General features: G+C 34.4%; 1 protein-coding gene across 2 annotated transcripts; it reads left to right on the top strand.

Moving 5' to 3' along the window:
* Positions 1–5,341: 5,341 nt before the first annotated feature.
* Positions 5,342–24,724, top strand: LOC145066471 (glutamate receptor 1.2-like). 2 transcript variants are annotated; one of them, XM_079013730.1, is made up of 5 exons: positions 5,342–5,855; positions 5,952–7,201; positions 7,330–7,636; positions 7,727–8,103; positions 24,331–24,724. In XM_079013730.1, exons 1-5 carry the CDS (start codon positions 5,564–5,566, stop codon positions 24,664–24,666), a joined length of 2,562 nt encoding a protein of 853 aa, XP_078869856.1. In that variant the 5' UTR covers positions 5,342–5,563; the 3' UTR covers positions 24,667–24,724. The 2 variants fall into 2 exon arrangements, with proteins under 2 accessions (XP_078869856.1, XP_078869857.1); XM_079013731.1 differs by having other exon boundaries at positions 7,727–8,053; positions 24,331–24,560.
* The last annotated feature ends 496 nt before the right edge of the window (positions 24,725–25,220 follow it).

The following is a 25,220-nucleotide window of genomic DNA, read 5'->3' on the forward strand; positions in this document are numbered from 1 at the left end:
TTAGTGTGAAAATTGTAGATTGGACGACTCGGAAGTTTGGTTCGTGTTTTAGAGCCAAGGGTATATCAGTAAATTATCAGTTCGGGCCTTTATGAATTTTAGGTTTAAGTTCGAAAAGTTTTAAGGCAAAGAGAGTTGATAGAAGTGTAGATCTTCTCGTTACATTTTCTTGGATATAAGGATCGTCAAAATCAGACTTAGAATAAAGAAGTTATGGCTTTCAGAAGTTTGGTGGGTTTAAGGCTAAGCCTAGTACATTGGGCGTACTAGGCAGGTTGATCGCGGGTGTTCGAGGGAGTACGCAGGGCGTACTCCAGTCTGATGTAAACCCTAATTCAAGGTCTTGGACCATATTTAAAGGCCTTAACTTGTTTTCAAATCCTATTATCTTCAGCCTCTATAAACCTTAAACCTAAAATCGAAACCCTAAGTGCCTTTTGAGAATTTTGAGCTTGGAAGTGAGTTTTGGTGGTGTTTTTGGTGAAGTAGCAGAAGAAGAACACTTGGAGGTTGCTTGAGAGTGGCATGAGCTGGTAGATCCAGAGTCATCTTCATCTTAGCAAGTCATTTGAGGTAAAGAGCTCTCATCTTGGCGGTTCTTTGTGCTAGATCTAACTTAGGGTGTTATTTATGCATTTTTGGGTCTTTTGAGCTAAAGTTGGATTTATGGTCTACTCCAGAAGCCATGGGGGTTAGATCTTAGCACAAATGAGGTCCCTTGTCCATAAAAAATGCAACTTTTATGAGTTATTTTGGTTCATGCAAGAGTTAGATTCTTTGTTATGGTTCTTGTTGAGTTTTGAGCCTTTTTAAGTCATGCATGGGTGTAAAGTTGCCAACCTTACGTGTTAATTCACTTTCTAGAATTAGATATGAGAGTTTGACATGTTGGCTTAACTGAGTAAGTGCTTAATGGGATGGATTGGTAATCTGGGGAGTACGCGGGGCGTACCCAGCTAGTATGCTGCACGTACTGGCCCTAGAAGGACTACACTAAGCGTACGAGTTGAGTACGCCCCGAGTACTCAACAGATTGATTTTTTGGTTGACTTTCTCGGGTTTTAGCCTTGTCTTGGGCTTCTAGGGTTTGGGCCTTGATGGGCCATTGGGCTTCTGACTTTGGGTCATGGACAGACTATGGACTTTCTTGGGATTAGCTCCATGATGATTTTCGGGTCCAATTTGGAAATTGGGCCTTATTGGGCCTTGTGATGCCATTTGGGAATTTGGGCTTTCTGCAGCGAATGGGTTGGGCCTTGGTTTGGGCTAAGTAAGAAAAAGGGTAAAATGGTGTTTTACCCTAGATATTGGACAATGAGTTTAGATTGTTGATTATGGGTCGAGATCCAGTTACTAACTGAATATTATTTAATGATGTTAGCGCGAGGATTTTTCGGACCAGCAGACTGAGATTTGTTTGGGAGATTTAGTAGCTAGATGTGACTTTCCTCACTGTGTTTAGCGGGTCGAATGCACCAATGCCGGCCCATGGTTTGATATGTTAGGATGCTAGTTGTCTATGTGACTCTTGCATTTGTTATGTGTTTATATGTTTACCAGGCGGGGCCCGATGACTATCCTGTATGCTATTTATCTTTGTGATTATTGCATGTGTTTGAATGTTTATATTTTTATATATGTTTATATGTATACCAGGCGGGTCCTGATGACTGACAGATCTGTTTACCAAGTGGGGCTCGATGTCGGCTGTAGCCCGATGACGGACAGGGCCCATTATATGTTTGATATGTATGGTATGTGATATTTTGAAGAACTCACTAAGCTCTGTGCTTACAGTTTTTAATTTATGTTTCAGGTACTTCTGGTTAGAAATGGAAGAACTCGGGATGATTGTAGTGCACACAACACAATCTTTCGCATTTTTATATTACTTTGATGTTTTGATACATTCTGATTCATTATGGTTCCTTCGATGTTGTTTTGGATTATATATATATATATATATATATATATATATATATATATATATATATATATATATATATATATATATATACACACACCAAATCAATGGTTTTAATTTAAGACGAAGTTTGTTAGTTTTGATTCAAAAAACTATTGGTATAATGTTTTAAATACAAACCATTTTTTGGAAACAAAAAAAGATATGAAGTCATACCGATCAACCAAACGAAACGTAAAAGATATTGAATATGACTTCTTTTATCTTGGCTTAAACGACTATTTTTTAAGAAGCAATTGTTGATATTTGTACTTAAAAGATTGTATTTTTTTTCTTTTATAAAATTTCAGATGATGTTTGTTGGTTTAGATCAACAAATTATTTTTTGATTTTTGTAAAGAAAACCCGTATTGGCTTATATTCAAAACGTGTTGGTGAAAAAACTAAAAATTGTAAAAAAAAATACTAAATTTTGAAACTATACTTATTTGTTAAACATTTTTAAAACTATAACTATCAAGCAAATATTTTTTTTCAAAAACATCATTTTGATTAAAAAAAACTCAACGGTGACACTACCACCGCTCCACAAGCACTTTAAAATTTGGTCTATCATTTCAATCATTATAATCGATTGTCTATTTACAAATTAAAATAAAACAATCATCGAACATCCAGAATGTTAAAATAGATAAATAAGTAGAGTAACTAATTATAATAAACAAATTCAAAAAAGTTGTTATTTAAAATGAATAAATACAGGTTTAGTGATCAAATATGGACAAATAAAATAATTTGTTTGTTATTTATGACATTATTATTATTATTAATGTTAAAGTAAATGATATGAAAATGAATTATACTTTGCTTATTTTCAATTAATTTTCATTTTTAGAAACAATCAATATTTCAGAGGAAATAAAAAGGTCCTTTAAAAGATATAAATATAACAAAACAATTTATAAAAATCAATTAAGTTAAATAAAAATATTTTTCTAACGTTTTTATATGAAAAATCATTAATAATATTATCAAATGTGAAAATATAATTAAACAATTTATAAAAATTGATTAATTTAATGAAAAAAAATATTTCTTTTACCTTTTTTAGATACAAAATCATTATTAATATTATTAATATCAATCTCTTTATATATATATATATATATATATATATATATATATATATATATATATATATATATATATATATATCTTAGTCAAACCATTAACATTTTTTTTCTGACATGGATGAACTTATGCAATTTCTTTAATAATTTCAATTAAAAAAATTATTTTACAATGAGTTTATGCAATTTCATTTATAATTTCAATTTAAAAAAATATTTACAAATGCTATAATGACTAATGCTATAACGACTAGCAAGAATATTTAATAAGATTCTATATATAATGAGATCCTAATCCTTAAGACTTAAGAGTTGATATGACCTAATCAACTAATTCTTTCTATCATTGTTTGATAGCTTCATAGTTGGTTGATTTATAATTTGTCTATTTAATATCCTCTATTTTTTATTTCATCTACTCATCTTCTTTATAAACAACAATAATTATATGTGTGATGTTCTTTCTTTCCGATTCTAGTAGTTTATCAAATTTGGGCCTTTGAATTTGGCTATTTCCAGCTTTCTGAGAATCTTATTTTTTTCTTAAAAATAGACTATTGGTTATATATCAATATTACCTACCTCATGAAATTTTTTAACCCTTTGGAACGATGGGCCCCGGGTAATCGCTCATATTGCCCACCGTCTAAAATGATCTATAACGTTTGAGCATATGTATGTCGGAAATAAATAAGAAATCATGTTAGTTTGATAATCAAAATGGCTACCTAGATATCTTGATTTTAGTGTAGAATTTACTTCGTATAATTAATATTTTGATCTTATATCCATGCATGAAATTCATATGAAATAATCTATAAAAGAACTGAGGTACAATTAAATAATAAATAAACAATGTACTAGACTTGTTTATAGACGGTATCAAAAGTGGATAAGCTTGACAAAATGACGGTTTTGGAAGTTAAATATTCTCTTCGTTCCAAAATGATAGTCCATTTTTGACTTTTGAAGTTTTTTTTTCCTTCAACTTTGACCTTAGATATTTTTATTTGTGTTATATATTACTTGATAAAACTTATAAAAATGAAAAAACGTTTAAAATACAATCCATTCATATATTTTTCATCAATGATTATCTATAAAAAACAAAAATATATAAGGTCAAAGTTAAAGAAAAAAAACTTCAAAAATCAAAAGTGGATTATTAATTTGGGACGGAAATAGTAGTAGATTTTGAAAAAACCTTTTGACAGAGTTGTTTGAGATAACAAGATAAATGATAAGATAGCAAGATTGTCCATGACAAGTTGTGTTGTCTGATGTAATGTGGCTATCGGACAATTTTGTATATCGATGTCCACAAGAGGCTCTTCCCTTTGACCTCTAATATTTGTCTTGGTCGCGATAAAAAAATCTACCCTAATAAATAAGAATGATTTTGCCACATGTCACTCTCTCATTCAATTGACCACATGTCATTTTGTCATAATTTTGAGATATATTTAATTTCCACTTGTCATCTTTTTCCAATATATCATTAATTTAGTTTTTATAAATTAAACTACCATAATGACTATTAATTTTATATTTTAAACTTTAAATTTCAATTTCAAATTCAAATAAATTTACAGTTTAAACCTTTGTGTTTAACATTGTATTATAATTATCGTGTTTAGTACACGAGTATGATAAATAAACATACAATTTTAATTTATTTATTTTTTGCATGTTTTTTTTCTCATAATTTTTATTTATTTCAAATTTCAAATTCAAATAAATTTCTCCTTTAATCGTTTATATTCAACATTTTGTTTTAATGAACCCGTATAATATACGGGTATTACAATTTACAACTAATTACTTTATATGATTGTGTACTCTATACCACCAAAACCACCAAACCTGTATCTTTGATGATAGTCTTAGTCACTTTTGACACTCAAAAATTCTAATTGCATTAAAAGGTTTAGGTGTCATTAAAATCAACTACAATATAAACAAGTTTTTGAAAAGTCAACCCGTTACAAACTCATTTTGAATTCGATTTTCTAAGTTTTAGAAAACATTATTTGTTGAAGGGAATAGCATTGCATTATCTATTTGAATTTAGTAAGGTTGAGATTTTAACTCAAATAAAACAAAACTTCTGGAAATATTTTCCAACATGTCGTGTTCAAATTCCCTCCTGTCGATCTAACCAATAGAATGATCCTAGAAAATTTCTAACCAATAGAATGATACTAATAGATCCCACATTTGTTGTCATCTGATCGACATATTATTATTATTATTATTATAATAGAATGTAGAGAAACATGATCTTCCTTGCAAGAACCATCATACGTTTTTGCTTCATCGTTATTGCATTAATTAGTAGTGTCAGTTAGCAACCTATATGCATGATAGTGGTAATTGGTCGCTATCAACAAGTTTGACGAATTCTTTTCTTCTATCGAACAAAACCCCTAAAAAACACTAAAGTCGTATAAGATTTTCACAACATATAACTGCGCAAGTAGTTCAGAACAAGCACCAATCTGCAAAGCCGATGAATAGCGAGAATAAAATCAGCCTTTCCCTTCTAATCCTCTTCTGCTTTCTAAACCGTGAATTATGGGCACAGTCCGTTCCATCAGAAAACAAAAACTTCAACACAAACAACAACATCGTAATAAGCACTGGGATCATTCTAGACATGGAGTCATGGATAGGCAAGTCCATTCACAGGTGCATTACCATGGCCATATCTGATTTTTATGATCTTAATCACAGTTACAAAACAAGGATAGTTGTTCACACTCGGGACTCTAAGGGAGATCCATTAAAAGCTCTGTCAGCTGGTATAATCTCTTGTTTTCTTTCCTTCCTTCAAGTCTCATCTAATTTTATATTCGGTTAACTTATATTTCTTTATATTTGTTTCTTTTAATTACCAGTAGATCATCTTCTGAAAAACGTGAAGGTGCAGGCTATCATAGGCCCAGAAATCTATCTTCAATCGAAGTTATTATCCTTGTTTGCTGATAAAGCTCAAGTTCCTATATTTTCTTTTGCTGGTAGATCCTCAATGGAATACCCATACTTGTTCCAAATCAAAGAAGATGAATCCACTATGGCCAAAAGCATTGCTTCCCTTATGGAATTATATAAATGGAGGAATGTTATCTTTGTTCATGAGGACACCGATGATGGGAGGGAGATATTACCTTATCTGGCTGAGTCATTCCAAGATAATAACATCAAGATCAGTTACACAAGTGCCATTTCATCATCAGCCACGATTCATGAAATCACGGAGGAGTTGCACAAGCTCATGAATTTTCAGACAACTATCATCATCGTACATATGTCGCCTTCATTAGCATCCAACCTCTTCTTGAATGCAAAAAGCTTAGGAATGGTAACGGAAGAATATGCATGGATTTTAACTGAAAAAACAGTTGACCTCTTCCGTTCAACAAACTTTACAGTTATTGAGTCATTACAAGGGGCGATAGGTTTTAGGCCGTATGTTCCACCATCAGTCAGGCTGCATAACTTAACAGCGACATGGCACAATTTCTTTTACCGAAACTACCATACCTCATTGACGAAAGAAGTACCTGTGCCTGCCATATGGGCATACGACACAATCTGGGCGCTTGCTGAGTCTGTAGAGAAGGTTGGAGTCCCACATATTAATAGTGGGACTTTGCTCTTGCATGAAGTTTTTAAAACAAGATTTAAGGGAATAAGCGGTGAGTTTCAACTTAGTGAAGGAAAAATAAGATCCAATGGATATGAGATTATGAATGCCATCGACAATGGTGAGAAGAGAGTAGGATATTGGACACTATCAGAAGGAATCAGTCGAGGATACCCAATGAATAACAGCGTCTATCAAAACTCTACTCTAGGTCCTGAAGCTGTTATCTGGCCCGGAGGGTCTACAACTGCTCCAAAAGGTTGGGTGTTGCGAGCAACTCCAAATAAAAGGTTGAAAATTGGTGTTCTGAAGATTAGAAACTTTAAGTACTTCATGGATGTAGATCATGATGTTGAGAAAAATGTTACAACTGCTACTGGGTTTTCCGTAGATGTATTCAACACATGCATTCGTGCTTTACCATATGAAGTGCCTTACACATTCATTTTATTTGACAACGCCAATAATTACGATGATCTTGTACAGAAGGTCTACAATAAGGTATATATGTTTCAGCTTGTTACATGTTTATATATAATTTTATACTCTTGCTCATCTTTACTTTCAGCGTCATTAGGAAATACATCTAATTTGGTAGTATATATATATATGGCTTTGCTTGTGGACAGGAAATCGATGGAGTTGTGGGCGATTCAACAATCTTGGCTAACAGATCTGTGTATGTGGACTTTACATCGACTTACACTGACTTGGGTGTAGGAACACTAGCAAGAGTCAAGAAAGAAGACATGTGGTTCTTCTTGAAGGCACTGGACATGGGACTATGGCTAACTGCTATCGCTTCTCTTATCCTAACTGGATTTGTTATTTGGGCTATTGAATGTTTGAATCAAGAATCCGAATTCGAATGCTCGCCAGCTCAGCGAATTGGAACAATCTTCTGGTTCATCCTACTGACCATCTTTTTTGCTCAAAGTTCTCCCTCTTTCTCTCTAAGAAACTTTTACTTCTTGATATAGAGAATCTAAATCAAGATCTCAAAGTGAGTTGCATTTTGTATTGTAGGAGAGAAGTTGTCAAGCAATCTGTCAAGATTTGTAATGTTTATCTGGTTACTCGTGGTGCTTGTCTTGATCACGAGCTACACAGCAACTTTGGCTTCACTTTTGACTGTAGAGCAATTTGAATTGGCATCAAAAGGCAGGATTGTGGGGTTTCATGGAGGTTCTTTTATGAGAGGAGTGACTGTCAGTAACGTGCACTTTGAAGGTCATCATAAGAGGGCATACTACTCATACGAGGATTATGCTCATGCTTTATCAGAAGATGGTGATGCTGATGCCATTGTTGATGAAATTCCCTATATCAAGATGTTTCTTAGCAAATACTCAGGTGAATATGCCTTGATCTCCTCTCAACCTATCACTTCTGGCTTTGCCTTTGTAAGTACCCTTCTTTCTTCATCACTTGCACTACATATGCATCTATTTTATTTGGTGATTCTTGCAGTGACTAGTAAAGTCTGTTGGAAATAAGGATCTAATTGGTATGCGATATTAAAGGTGATTTACCGTTCATAGTATGGGCAAATAAAAAATATATTGAAACACAAGACAAAATAAGGCCAAATATTACAAGCTTAAAAGCTTAAGTCTTTTATAAAGGAAATGGACGGTTACATAGTTGCAAGAAGTAGCTCACCACCACTTAAATATATAGTCTAAGATGATTAATATTAAAATACAAAATAATCTACTCATATCTATATCTAGACATATCTCATAATTAATCCTATATCTATATCTAGACATATCTCATAGATGCTAGAAAGTATCTAGCATATCTAATAAACTAATAAAGATGTCCCACTTGCTTTATGTAACAACTAATTAGCAAAATCTTTAAACAATTATACCCTACAATTATTTATTAGTAAGAAACGGTATTTAGGAAAGAGAAACATATCATTCCCCGGAAAAAAAAAGTCACTTTTTATCATACCATTTATTTTCTATCATTCCCTTTCCTTTTCTATCATACCCATGAAAAAGAAAGCTACTATTCTTTTCTATCCTTCCCATTTATCATTCCCTTCCAAGGTTTAACACAAAAGGCTATCCGACAATTCCGTATTTATTATTATCCAGTTTAATATTATTTCCCCCTTTACAATGGACCAAGCTCAGTATTCGTCATGCCGAGCATATATATTTTGCATTTTGTCATGCTTCACGTATGTCAAGGTCTTTGTAAAGATGCTCGCTCATTGATCCTTTGAGTTGACGTGTTCTACTAAAATGTGTCTTTCCTCAACACATTCCCTTATAAAATGATAGTGAATGTCAATGTGCTTGCTGCTACCATGAAACACAAGATTCTTCATCAATTGAATCACTGACTTGTTATCAACAAACAAGGTGATATGCATGATGTGGTATCATGTAAGCTCTTTCACGAGATTCCCAAGCCAAATGGCTTGACATGCAGCCGCTGCCATGAACTCAGATTCACATGTTGACAAGGCAACAGTCCTTTGCTTTTGATATTGACATGTCACTACATTTCTTCCTAGGTAGAAAATCATCTCACTAGGACTCTTGTCACCTCCATGATCACTGTCACTAAAACCAACCAAGTCTTCAACTTCACGACCTTTTCCATAGTTTATCACATAAACAATGGTTCCTTTGACATACCGCAAAATATTTTTTACCACTTGAAAATGCAGTGTGGTTGATTGTTCCTAGAAATGACTAGCAATACCAACCGCATATGATAAATACGGTCGAGTGTGTGTCAAGTATCGTAGATATCTCATACTCGCCTATATTCAGTTGGGTCAACTTTTTCACCGTCTTCATCTTGCTTAACCTTCAACTTAGGTTCCATGGGTGAAGTTGTCGGGTTGCTCCAAAATCACTCATTTTTTATTCTTCTTTCATTTGTTCCTTGAATTCAACAATGTCTTCGTTGTTTGATCCCGTAATAATTAAGTCGTCGACGTAGACACCAACTAAAGAGTTTTTCCTTTCGGGTTCCTTTTCTACACTGTCGTGTCTTGGGAACATTTCGAAAAACAAATTCCTTTTAGGCTTTTATCCAAACGAATGTTCCAAGCTCGACGAGCTTGTCATAAACCATAAAACGCCTTGGAGAGTTTAAGCAACTTGTGACTATGTATTTTGTCAACGTATCCTTCTGGTTGACTTTCATAGACCTCTTTTTCAATATCGCCATTAAGAAAATCCGACTTGACATCTAAATTATGGATGGCCCACCCACGTTGAGTCGTTAAGGAAAGAATGATCCTTATGGTGTAACATCCCAAAAATACAGATACAAATTTTGTTTTTAAATTCCTTCAAAACATACGATACTTATATCAAATCAGTCAAAAGTGTATCATAGCAACATGCTATCAAAGTACAAACTCCCAAAATCTCAAAATGTGGAAATCATAGGGTGAGGCGGTGTGATCAGGTCGGGCCCTTCCATTTCGAACTGGAAGTACCTAAAACATAAAGTGAAAACTATAAACACAAAGCTTAGTGAGTTCCCCCAAAATACCCCACACCATACAACCAAGCATATATGGGTTCTTGCAATCCTCTTCGGTCTATTTCAACCGGATACTGTCAAGCATATCTGGGCGCTTGCAATCACCTTCGGTCTATTTCAACCAAATACTGTCAAGCCTATATGGGTGCTTGCAATCCCTTTTAGTCTATTTAAACTGGATATTGGGTCTATTTCACCCTTACCACCACCATATAATATCATAAAAATGAATTACAAAGTCATCAAGCAACACAAGCATCACTGACAGTTGTCACGAAGTCAACCATCATACTACAATATAAACTAGCGGGCCGACATTGCTTCCTTCGACCCACAGATACTGTGAAGGAAATTCACATTTGACTGAAGGTATAAAATCACACTTAGCGGCTGACTCGCGAAATCCTCTCCCCAAGGAACAAGTATAAAACCATAATTAGAAATTAGGCCAATATTTTAACATGAGGGTCTAAACCCTAATTCTTTTCTTAAAAGTAGAAAGGGTTGCTTAACCCTTGCCTCATTGGGCCTACCCCACCAAGGCCCAAATCTAACTAGTCCAAAAAGGCATTTCAATCCTAACTATAAGGCCCTTAAGGCCCAATATGGCCTAAGAGCACCCAAAGTGGCCTAAAGCCCAAAAATGTCCTGCTACAACAGGTGGGCCTAAGGCCCAAAACTAAACAAGTCAAAAAGCCCAACAAAACTCGAGCCCAAAAATCTTATAAGCCCACAGACTGCGTACGTGTGGCGTACATGGCTCACACGCCCGACGTATGTTGATGATCTGGAATCGGGGCATTGGCCCAGTACATACAACGTACTCTAGAGTACGCCCGACGTACTGGTCATTCAGCCCATACTTGTGTTGGGTTATGAGCATTCTAACACTCCTAAGTGTACATGCAACCCTAAATACCTTGGATCTATGTTTTTCTCTATTATACATGCAAATAAGAACTTCCAAGGTATTATCCTAATCTAGCATATAAAACCATGAATATAACAAGATAGAATACATACCTCTTTCATGTAGAAAGTCTTCATGAAGCTTGAGTGCCTAGTGCCCCAAGTGTGACACCTCAAATGGAATCACAATCACCAAAACACTTAGAATAACTTGAGAGAATTCTACAACTCATGAAATCGGCTAGCCCTTTCTTTTCACACTCTAGTGGCCGATTTTGGTCAAGAATAAGATGCTTATATAGTTAGGGTTACACCATGTAAGCCCTAATTGACATGGCCTTTCATTTCCATGATCCATGGGTACAAATACACCATGGAGCATCCATGGACCATCCTATGGGTTTTAGCCCAACTTGATTATCCATGGAGCATTAGCCCACTATACAAGTATGGATGATTTACACAATCAACCCATATATTTAATTAGTCTTCTTTTGATCACTTAATTAATCCTAGATTAATTCTTGATCAATACTAATTAAATAATCTTATTATTCTTATTATTAATATACTAGAACTTATAATATATTAATAACCATAAGTGTCTTATTTCTCTCATTATAGTCTATCCAAGTGCATGATGGTATGAAACCCAAATGGACCATGCCGGGTCGGGTCAAGTCTTACCAATTATAGTTATGGACTTAGACATTAATCCAACAGTCTCCCACTTGGATAAGTCTAAAACTATTATTGCGTATGACTTCAGGAACCAACCGGCAATCGTAGCTCTCAAAAGCTTCTATCGAACTCTGACCTTGTAGATGAACTCTGACCTTTGTCAGTGACTTGTCCATTAGATAAGGGATCATATATTCCTCCATTCTAGATATCATATGGACTGAGACATGGATTATAATCATTCTCTCTGTCCATTTGTTGTTTCCCGATTTCCGATTTATGACAACTGACTAATTGAACAAATCAAATCAGTCCTGGCCCGGCCGAGCACTTTCATTTGTTATCATCAAATCATCGAGGGGCCCACATATATCGCTTTTATCCCGAAGGTAAAAGGAATGGATAAACTTCGACTCATATGGCTTGTTCTACTACTTGTTAAATCATACACAAAGGCACGTTTTATAGCACAGAGTTACCAAATGAGGTTTCGTGCAATCAATGTACTATCAACTCATAGTAACAACTCATATCTCTAGGTTTGAAGAATATAAGATATTATCGTCTCATGATCACTCGTGATAAAATCCATGAAGTGATTCCAATGAGCGCGGGTTGAATCCAATACTCAGAACTTATGAGCATTCATGAGTGTTGTAGCCCTTTGTCCAACACCTTAGACCTCTACAAGCCAACCCATGACAGTCTTAATTCATATCTACTTCCAACATATGACCGACTGTGGATGGTTTGAATAACTTAGTCATTCCGGAAGAATAACCTAGTTTATTCGGGAAGTCAAAACATACAAAGTGAAACACAATAATAATTGAATCCAATATGGTCTCAGAACTTATGAATATAAATAAACACCTTTTATTTATCACCATATGATTACACATTATTCATTGTATACTGTTTCAGCTATCAACTTTATTCTTGAATTTAAAACAATAGTTGTCCCATGCTCCAAGCATGTACACTATGTTTTTCTAAACACTAGTCATGCCACACACCAAGTATGCATACTATGTTTGTCTATGATCTTTACTTTGTGAACTAGATCCATTGAACATAACTTCAATGATTCTCTTTTCACACTCCCAAATCCTTACCGCAAGTGCAAGAATTCCAAATTCATGCCATTTACTGAAATCTGTTAGATTCTAAACTTATATGCATTGATCCTCTTGTAACGATTATGCACAAACTCACAAAGACTTGGCAACAATCATTACAGAGTATTCCAAAGGAGATCAACTCCTTGGAAACATCCTTCTTGCATTAAGTTTCCTTAATCTTACACAGATTGAAAATTCTAACTTTGAAACATTTCCAGATTCCATTTTGACTATCACTTCTGAACAAGAGTTGCCTCCTTATAGATTATGTCAATATGGTCCTTCCAGAATTATCACTATACTTCCAATTGTCCTTGAGTAACCAATCTTTGGTAAACCTTAGATTGTCCTCGACAATTGTTTAATCCTTTTAGTCATATCCAGTTCTAAACCTTTTCCCTTCTTAATGCCCTAGGCATTTGGAAAATTTTAGAAAGGATGAATATGGCACATGTAATCGATCCTATATCCAAAGCATATGGGACACGATTCATGATGTCTCACATAAAGACTAAACTAGTCTTTTGCTATAACATTTCCATTTCAATTTGCCAAGTTCTCATAATTCAGATTATGAAAAGGGATGTCGTAATCATAATCGAATTTTAGAACGCAAATAATGGACCCATATACAGAATTTCCTTATGTTGAGCCATTCCAACATGAAATTCATATATATATCCTTGACTAAATGATTAAAACCTCACGATCTAAGCTTATAGATTTGAGATGAAGTATAATTTCCTCTCCCTTAATTATAGCAAAACAACTCTTTCCCAATTGAAACTTTTGTTTTTCTATAATTAACATTGCTAACTTGCAATACTTATCATAATTATCATGCTCCCACTAACATGATGATTATTAGCATAACACTTATGCTCCCACTAGCTTTGACATGTACTCAGAAATCAGCTGGACTTCTAGAAATCAATACTTCATTGACTTTCTTACCAAAGTTCAGATTTCTGATGCTAGATTGTTTTGATAAAACTTTATCAAAATCATACACCTTCCCTTAGATAGCACACTTGTGTATCTAAACAATTATGAAGAGGTATGCCGTAATCATAATGGTTAGACCTTTTTGCCACTTCTCACAAGTCCAGGTTAGTGTGCCGGTAAACCACACACGCTCCACTAACGACTTTGAGAATGCAAATATCACAATTGCTATCTAGATAAAATCTACTTAGTGAAAGTGTTTCCTCACCATCATTTTCATGAATCGGAGAGAAACCTTATGACACTTAGATGTAATGGTGTATGTGTTCTTATCCATGTGAATTGTCAAAACCATAGACATAAGACAAAGATAATGACTAATCCAAAACCATATGGACTGAACTCAATCTTAATTTCTTGCCACCTGGCAGCTCAAGGGCCTACCATTGCTTCCAAGTTGTTATGCAACCAATTGAGAACTCTAAGAACTCATATGCAAAGCCAACTTTAACTGGAATGGGCACAGAATATGTCAACACGATAGATTATAAACCTCAAGTCGTGTGCTAGTGAAGAACTTCAGGTTCTATTCTTGATTAGTTCTTGAGACCTTTAAGACTCCCACTGTCCTCTTGACCTATAAGACTCCCTTGTCAAATATCCAAGAGATAGTGTGGATTCTAATCAAGACAAACACTTCACACAATTGGTCTAAGTTGGTCTTTGTTTTATCCAAAACATCACAACTTACCAATTTCAAATGTACAAGAGTAGAAAACTTTTACTCTTACATTTGAAAAGTGTTTTAAACCTTCTTTGAGACATGTCACTCAAGTTACAATCTTGGAGTATGACTCTAAGTCTTGTATTGGAACGAAGTATGACTCATCTTCTTGATTTAACCATTTCAACAATTCAAGTTCCTCTTCTTAGTCATAAGAATGCACTAAGATTTCCTTAGAGAACTAATTTTGATATGGTTTCTTAATCATTAAGATGATCACAAAAACTGATACTAAAGTACTCTCAGATTTGAGGAACTTTTATCCTTCTGCCTAATTTGATTCTTCTTATTCGCTCTGCCATACATTAGAACCTTTTCCAATGTCTCAGAGTTACACTTAAGCTTGTAATTATAATCATATTTACTGAACTTTAGTAAACTATGACGAATAGTCTTATCAATCTTTTGTGGTGGACTTAATCAGTGCACAAGAATGTGTACTCGATCCCTTAGTCCTTTACTTGACTCACACATCCATGTGAACAAGTAATTAGTCTTAATTTTTCCAAAACTTGAAAGTTCTCATTCATCATGCTATACAACTTGCATGATTCCAAGTCCCGGTCCAAATGAAACTTGGGTGATGAGAATCTTTCCTTATTTGGTAAATATAGACATTACCACAAATGAAAGAATCAACTTCATATTTCCACTCTTGCTCTTAATGGAATCATATAAGCAACAATTTTTCCTTAAATGCCATTGTAAGGATATTTTAAAATAAATAAAATCAAAAATTTTCTATTATTTTAAAACTTTGCGGAAAAACTAATCCTTACAATCCATATGAAAACTTGTTGTTATCTATTCCTAAGCAAAAATATCATAACTCCTAAGAAGTAGCTCAAGAATCCGATTTTTCAAGCTATGCGTTAGAAATCCATCTACGCGATCAGATTCAACATATTCTTTCTTTAATTTTCTTCACTTTTCTTTGATTCTTAAAACATCACCATGTGACCCAGTCACATCATGTATAAAGAATCTCAGAATAGAAACTTAACAGAGTTAGATAGTGGACTTTACCTGAAGTAGAGTCAAGCTTATTGACTTTAACATCCTTAGGTAAATTTGGCAGCTTCGCAACCAATGCCCCTTCCTTTGGAAATATAAACATATGGACCCTTTGATAATGGTACCCGAGACTATCACAGACTTAGCTTTTCTCTTTACCATTTGGTCAACCGAGTTGACTATGGCCGATCCCTTTCCATTGGGAAGAGAGAGCTTTACTGGAAAACCAATGTCATCATTATCAATGTCGATAAAGTTTTAGGAAGTTGATCTTAGCAAATAGATAAGGTCATTAAGGGTCTAGTCATAGTCTGTTTCATAGGTGTCTCAAAGGAACTCACTATGTGACTTAGAAAGTGATTGAACCACCGACTTTCTCAAGACTTTGACACCCAACTCTCCCGGCTTGTCAATATGTGACTACATCTCCAAGACGTGACCACACCTAGACCTTGCCTTGCCAATAGGGCCTGAGTGACCATAAACTTTTCAAGAACTTGTGGGTTGGGGAGAATAATTGGAGGAGGAGAAATAAGTATGATATCCATGGGACATCATCTTCATTAGGAAACCTTGTTTCAAAAGATTTGGGAAGATCATATATGTCTAAACCAGACATCTTTTGGGAGATATTCAAGATAGTTGATTTTAAAGTCCTTAATATGACACCCAATATGAAATATTAAGGCTAGGACCCAACAAACTATTTTATAACTTAGAAGAGGTATGCCGTAATCCAAGCTATAAAATATTTGAAGGTAGGTGAATGACGATTCACCAATTTCCACCAAGATAAACGAAATGTATTATTAGGTTTTAATTGGTTTTGAAACTCCTAGATCTTTGAGATTCATTGAACTTTTCAAAGGCATGTTTCAATCTCGAGTGTGCCCTTCAGGTTTTGTGATTGGGATGTCGAGGATCACAAAACAAGGTGTGAAGTAACCATGCAAATCACTTGGTACCCTTAATAAATTACCCCTCAATCGATGTGCCGGTTAACCACACACGCTCCATCGATACTATGATAAATATTAAGTCACCCTTTACCTACCTTGTTAAGTCCAAGTTAGTGTGCCGGTTAACCACACACGCTCCACTAACAACTTAGACAAAGTGTAAAGTGTAATTTCATGGATTAGCACCTTATTCACATTTTCTTAAGTAACTAAGATTGGGTATTTATAAAAGTTTAGTTACTTAGTATTTATCATTAATACTTTTAATGAAGGGAGAATTATAGTCTTGTCAAACCCGTTCGGCTAACGACCCTCCACCGGTCAAGCAAGCGGTGGGTGAGAGTGGACACCCATTAAGTTGCCATTTTATAGGCAACAACCTTATACCCACCTTATAGACTGGCTTCGTGAATGAGGCGTACTAGCGATAAGACTGACTTCACTCTTATACATATATATATATTATTAACTTATAATATTATAAAGTATAAGGGTTGAATTTTAATTCTTTAAAATTCTAAGGGCTAACTTGGAATTAAAGTATTCATAAGTGAAAACTTTTTCAAATTCCAAAACTTGAGGGCATGTTTTGAAACTATTCAAAACTAATTAATTCCATAACTTATGTGTTTAAAGTAGTTTTATTCCAAAAACTCTTCAAGTTCCATAACTTGAGGACAAGTTATGGAAGACTTTAAACTAATAAAAGAAGTAACTTTTTCTTTATTTTATAACTTATGGATTTAATTATGGTTACATATTTTTCTTTAATGAAGTGACTCCTGAACTTCCATAACTTGAGGACAAGTTATGGAGTCATAAAACATTATTCAATGACACAAGACTCTTCATTTTGTAACCATTGCCAACTTTTATGAATTTTATGAGTCTTTAATGTGACTCTTCATGTAACTTGAGGACAAGTTACACAAACACATTTTATACTCAACTCTTAGATTAAAATGGATTGAAAACAACTATTTCACTCAACTTTTCTATTAATCTAAGCAACTCATAAGAACAAGATAATTCAAATCAAATTTTTTCATGTAATTAGTCTAAACCTTAAACTAATACAAAACATGAATCTATTGACAATTATCTTTGAAAATGGATTAGCATGAACATTACCACATCAAAAACAAGTTTATAAGTTCAAAAATAACTTAGGGTAATGTTCCTAGTCCATTTCTAGCAAAAAACTCGAAAATATGCTGTCTGGGGGTCCAACTCGTCGAGTGCATTAACCAACTCGGCGAGTTGGATCGAATTGATCACATTTTAGGCATGGACTCGCCGAGTCCTCTGATGGACTCGCCGAGTCTGATGATCAGACAGCACCAGATTCGGTTTTTCAGCTTCTATTGCAGGTATAACAAGAAAACAAGCCTAGGCTTTGATACCACTGTTGGGTTATGAGCATTCTAACACTCCTAAGTGTACATGCAACCCTAAATACCTTGGATCTATGTTTTTCTCTATTATACATGCAAATAAGAACTTCCAAGGTATTATCCTAATCTAGCATATAAAACAATGAATATAACAAGATAGAATACATACCTCTTTCATGTAGAAAGTCTTCATGAAGCTTGAGTGCCTAGTGCCCCAAGTGTGACACCTCAAATGGAATCACAATCACCAAAACACTTAGAATAACTTGAGAGAATTCTACAACTCATGAAATCGGCTAGCCCTTTCTTTTCACACTCTAGTGGCCGATTTTGGTCAAGAATAAGATGCTTATATAGTTAGGGTTACACCATGTAAGCCCTAATTGACATGGCCTTTCATTTCCATGATCCATGGGTACAAATACACCATGGAGCATCCATGGACCATCCTATGGGTTTTAGCCCAACTTGATTATCCATGGAGCATTAGCCCACTATACAAGTATGGATGATTTACACAATCAACCCATATATTTAATTAGTCTTCTTTTGATCACTTAATTAATCCTAGATTAATTCTTGATCAATACTAATTAAATAATCTTATTATTCTTATTATTAATATACTAGAACTTATAATATATTAATAACCATAAGTGTCTTATTTCTCTCATTATAGTCTATCCAAGTGCATGATGGTATGCAACCCAAATGGACCATGCCGGGTCGGGTCAAGTCTTACCAATTATAGTTATGGACTTAGACATTAATCCAACAACTTGCTCCTATATCTTAATCCATTAAGATTTAACGTCCAAAACATAGATCCAAGTTCATAAAAGTGTCTTAAGCCATAAAGGTGCAAACTTTATTCTATTGCCTGCCTTTTTGGGACCCAAACCATGAATTAAGCCTTCTATCTCTCTTAAGTAGTCACCAACTCATGCATGGTTGTGTCTTAACCTTCAAGATGCGATTTTTATGACTTCATGCACTCCTAAGATTCAAAATGACAACTAAAATGGCTGGAGTAACCCATACTCCAAAAGACCAAGTTATGGGACCAAAAGATGCTAAATTCTTCCCTAAATCTAGATATAAGCTTAGAATGAACAAGTTTCAGATTTTATACCTTCAATAAGCTAGAAATGATGCACAAACTCTAGATCTATAAGCTCCTTCTTTGCCTTTGCTTCTCCTCAAGCTTCCTTCCTCTTCAAAACCATAAAAGAACACCCAAAAACTCTATGTAAGCTCAGAAATGCACTCAAGAAGGCTAGGGTTTCGAGATTAGAACTAAAAGGCAATGGGGGCTGAAAGGGTGATGCACTTAAAGGAATTAAGGATCTTAAATAGGGTGCCCTAACAATTAGGGTTTGCCCTGGCTTACGTATGCCCAGCGTATGCATGGGTACGCCCAGCGTACGCCGGGATCACCCCGATAAAGTGCATGCAAGGAGTACATTGTGCGTACCTAGCGTACACCCAACGTACTCACGAACCATCCACATCTTTTGTTTAATTTGAATATATAGATTTGTTTCATACCTAGCAGCTCGGCCGCTACATATGGTGTCAAGTCGCGCTACCGGTGCAAAAACTTCATCAAGGAGGACTCCTTGTTTTTGCGCATATCCTTTTGCAACTAGTTGAGTTTTATATTTTCTGACATTTCCAAGAATGTCTTTTTTCACTTTAAATACCCATTTTGATCTTATCATTTTATGACCCGGTGGCAAGTCAGTAAGCTTCCATGTTTTGTTTTTCGCGATTGCATCCAACTTCGTTTGCATGGCATCCCGCCATGAATTAAAGGTAACTATCTATTTAAAATTCAAGGGTTGATGTATTGCACTCATCAATAATTCTTCGGGTTCTAGGATCACATTTTCGGCATCATTATAGATATTGGCAAGCAAACGAAATCGTTTTGGCCCAACCTCACTTGAAGCGCTTTCTGTGTCGGTCAAGCTTGAATAAAACGAGGCCGAAATAGGAGTATATGGGGTTGCTTTTCAGGATGAACAGATTCGACATAGGGGTTTTCCGAGTTTTTCGGGTTAACTCTAGGGTTGTATGGGGTTTTCAAGTTGACTTCGGGGTTGTCTGGTTACGTCAGATTGACTCTGTGGCTGTCCGTCTCAATTATTGTTAATGTTTTAGGAGTAGCGACTTCATCTTCCTTGTTTTTGTACCAATTTCATCCTTCACTTTCAACAAAAACAACATCGTGAATAACCCGCAATTTCTAGCTTTCTGGATCAAATAATCGATACCCTTTAGTTCCATCTTCTACCCCAAGATACACCATCTTTTTTGTTTCAGCCTTCATGTTTCTTCAAATGTACACCTACAACTTTGGCAAAGCCAACACAACTAAAAATATTCAAATATTCAAGGTTTGTTTTTTTGTTAAACCAAGCTCCATACGGCATGATGTCGGGAAGCGTTTTCACAGGTAAGCGGTTGAGAAGATAAACTGTATAATTTTGTCTCTCTACAACTCCAGTTTGTTGAGGTGAATAGGGAGTCATAAGATGCCTTTTTACTCTATATTCTTCACAAAATGATGAGAATCTTTTGACATAAACTCTCCATTCTCGGTTTATACGAAGTGTCTTTAATTCTTAACCCGAACCTTTTTCTACCATCAACTTGAATCGTTTGAAAGCACCCAAGGCTTCAAACTTCCAAGTGGGTGTAATAGGACCACATAAGTCCGCATGTACTAGTTGAAGTGGTTTTTTTAGCTCGAAACAACGTTTGGTTCAATAAAGAGATTCAGGTTTGTTTTGCAAGAACACACCTGTCACACACTTGATTTGGATGTTCGATCCTGGGACCTTTGGTTGCCATATTTTTTTCAAAAAACTTTTTTAAAGCGGGAAAATTAGCATGACCAAGTCAAGAATGCTATATCCAAGCTGGTTCATCCTTTGTGGCTAAAAGGCATGTTGGTCTACCGGTTCTCAGTGAAGTTTTGTACAACCGGTTTGGAGATCATTCAACTCTCAAAAGTAGAATTTTATTTCTATTGTGTAATGTCAAAACTGACCAGTACATAGTGAGTAGACTTCCTTCTTCTTTCATTTTTCCAAGACTAGTGATGTTATTTTTAAGACTTGGGATGTATTATACTTCATTCAAAAGTCTTTGGTCGATATTTTTCAATCAAATAAAATCGATCATTTTCCTAAAATAGCAATAGTGGAACCCTCGCCAAATACCATGTGACCGATAATATTTTCATCCAACTCATGGAACTTTGAGTGGTCTCCCATCATATGGTCGCTATCATCGTTGTCGAGATACCACACCTTGGACTCTACTCGACTCTCCCCCGATGTAAGAATATTAATACAAATCACCTATTTTAGCGACACCTTTCTGGATACATGTTCTTGTGAGATTGTCATCATCAAGATGGGTGCTTCTTCATTGATTTGTTTGAGATTTGCCTCCTCATCGTGCTTCTTTTCCAGGCACTCCAATGCATAATGATCAAACTTCTCAGATTTAAAGCATTTTACTTTTCTTTTATCTTTTTTCGGGTAATTCTTTTTTTAATTGGAACCACGGCCACATCCTTGGCCTCGACCTCTTCCCTGGCCTTGGCCATCATGACTACCTCTATCCTTTGATGTGTTTGATGAAATCCCCTTGTCAATTTTCTTGGATCGTGATGCCTACTTGGCATGTTTAAGAAACAAGGAAGGTTCGTCTCATTGTAATCCATAACTCTGAAGCTTCTCTTCATGAGTTTTTCAAACGACCCACAACCTCCTCCACAGTCATGTTTTTTAAGTCTCCAAATTGTTCTAAAGATGTCACGATTTGCATAAATCGTGATGGGACAACTCGAAGAGACTACTTCACCACCACAAGTTCCTCTATTTTTTCTACTAGAAATCAAATACCAGTTACAATGGTATTTAATCTCATGAAAAATCATCCACCGATTCACTGTTTTTCATTCGGATAACCTCAAAGTCACTTCTCAAGGTTTGTGTTTTAGCTTCTTTTACTCGATCGGCACCCATGTGCATCACTTTACTCATTTCCCTTTCTTCTTTAGTTGTATCCTTCTCAGCTAACATAAGTAGCACATCATTTGGAATTGCTTGATAGATTGCATCTAGAGTCATTCGAACTTTCTGTTGCATTGCATCCCACACTCCTTATGCTTGCAAATTCACTTGCATCTTTATAGCCCACACCGATTAATTTAACTTCATAAGCATTGGATAGTGTAGCGTAATACTACTTTATTTCTTGCATTTTTGAACACCTTCACCTTTATCTCCCATGAGTAATCTTGGCATATATTTCGGCATACAATAACCATGCTGTGATACCACTTATTGGAAATAAGGATATAATTTTATGCAATACTACAGGTGATTTACCATTCACAATATTGGCAAATAAAAAATGTACATAAATAGAAAAGAAAATAAGGCCAAGTATTACAAGCTAAAAAGCTTAGTCTTTTATAAAGGAAACAGACAGTTACATTGGTTACAAGAAGTGGCTGACCACCAGACAAATATATAGCCTAAGATGACTGATATTAAAATACAAAATAATCTACCTATATCTAGACATATCCCATAAATCCTGGAAAGTATCTAGCATATCTAAAACTAATAAAGAAAATGTCATGTTCCACTTCCTTTACCTGACAACCAATTAGGAAGAGCCTTAAACACTTGTACCCAGGAAGAGCTTTAAACAATTGTACCCTGCAATTTTTTATTAATAAGAAACGGTATCTAGGAAAGAGAAACATATCCTTCCTAGGAGAGAGAAATCACTTTTCTATCCTACCCTTCCTTTTCTATCATTCCCTACCTTTTCTATCAACCCATGAGAAAAAAGGCTACCCTTCCTTTCTATCCTTCCCATGCTATCCTTCCCTTCTAAGGTTTAACAGAAAAGGCTATCCGACAATTCCGTATTTATTATTATCCATTTTAATATCATAAAGTCACTCTTTTTTTTTTGACGAGTTTGAGTCATGGAAATTGATATGTAGATATAAAAGGGAAAGATTGCAAGTATCTATTAACTGTGGTCATTAATTATAGACATTTCAATATTTCATTTAGTTAATCATGAGAAAAATAAGTTTGAGTGTAAGGTTATTAAAGGCCTATAGAATGGAGAATGAAGGTAAACGCAAATGAGAAATAGAATCTTGTTTTAAAAAATTTGAAGCCAAATTACAAAACTTGGTGCAATGGGTCATTGGTTCATACATTTGGGAAATTTTTTATTTTTGAGATATTTCCTGACCGGATTACTTTTCATTATTATCATCACATAAGAGTGTCCGCAATGCATATTTTAATGGGAGAGTTGAATAAAGTGTCATGTCTAATTAACAATCAACTGATTAAACTCTACCATATTGTAAGATTTCATGTTTGCATTCAATGGATATGGATTTCAATAGTCGTTGAACTCTTTAATGGAAAAAAAATTAATTATTTAATTTCATAAGTTAGATATATTTTCCATTAAATGTTTTAGACTTCAATGTATTATGAGAAAATTTTGGTAGAGTTGTATGGAGCGTAGAATGATGATTTGCCAACTCATTAACTTTTAATGAATTCAATGCATTATTATGGATGTCATATTAATTGATAGTACTCACATTGATTTTGTTGTAATATACACTATTATTGGAACACAAACAATCAACGCATGAAGAACACAAGAGATTTGATTGGAAACCAAAAATAGTAAAACCTTAAAGGCAATAATATTACTTTAGTAAAATCTAAAATATGAAGGGTTAGAAAAGGTTAAAATCACCGAGAGAATAGAAAAATGAGTTGTGTAGGAACAAATAAAAAAAAGACCTACTAGTTGCTTTATTTACAAAGCCATGAAGTGTCCTAATAAAAATCAAAAAACTCCTGATAACATGGAAAAGTTCCTAACTAATGAGGTGGCTTGATAACCAAATAATCACCTAAAAGAGTAAGAATCGGCTCCCATATAACCAATAAAACCACCATACAACATAAATCTAAAAACAGTTGCATAAATAAGGAAAGTACAAGCTAACGTAACACTGTAATGTAGTACTTGCAAGAAGTTTTTCATTTCGTAGAAAATAGAAGCTTGTTATATAAAGTGGTTTTACAGCATATCAAATATATTTGATAAAGTTAATTAATATATTTCCTCTTAAATAGTCAATTCAAGTAGTCAAAATTTACATTTTTTATAGTATGCACATAAGGAGCCTTTCATATTTTCATATATAACTTTGGTTGACATGTATCTCATTCAGATGTTCCAAAAAGGTTCGCCGTTGGTAGAAGACGTGTCAAGAGAAATCGCCAGAATGAGATTAGATGGTACTCTAGGAAGTTTGGAGAGTAAGTGGTTTGATAATCACTTATTGGTTCCAGCCAGAAATTCTACAATGCCCCAAGCTTTGAAGCTTAATAGATTTGGTGGTCTTTTTATTATCAGTGGGGTCACTTCTATTTTTGCCCTTATCATCTCTATACTTTACATACTTCATGCAAAAATGGAGGTCCATAATATCATCTCACTTCTAGGTGGACGTAATTTGATGTCCACTGTGAGGTATCTTTTGTACAGAAACGTCATGCAAAAATAACTAAACAATACCTGGTTGATATAACAATTGATATTAAACATTTTTAAGTATTTTTTATTGGAATGAAGAAAAGTTTCAGTTGATCGGGCTCTCTAAAACTTGTATCAAACTTATCTTTACTATTATATAAAGCATATTCAACATTTCTTGAATTTTAAGAGGTACAAGATACAAAGCTTTTTGTACAAATCAATTATGCATAACAAAACCATTAATACTTACCAAAACTTTAAATACTTGAATTAAGGAAGGTTATTAAAAATTAATTTGGAACAAAATAACAATTTTAAAATATTAAATCCATCAAAATAAGTTAATTTATATTTATTGAACTAGATGCCGATAATAATTAATTTACATCAAATGTATAAACATACAATATAAATATAAGTTCTAAACATAAATATTTTAATTAAAAGTGGTAATTTTTCTTATTACATAATAACTAATAACAAAATCTAATAATTATTTTCCATTAAGAAAACTATTCGCCCAAAAAACGATTTATCGTCGCTGCTTTGCGCAGGCACACATCTAGTCACATGCAAAAGATA

This window comes from Lactuca serriola, chromosome 8, assembly GCF_051521515.1.
Source record: "Lactuca serriola cultivar US96UC23 chromosome 8, Lser_US96UC23_V15, whole genome shotgun sequence".
Lineage (NCBI taxonomy): Eukaryota > Viridiplantae > Streptophyta > Magnoliopsida > Asterales > Asteraceae > Lactuca > Lactuca serriola.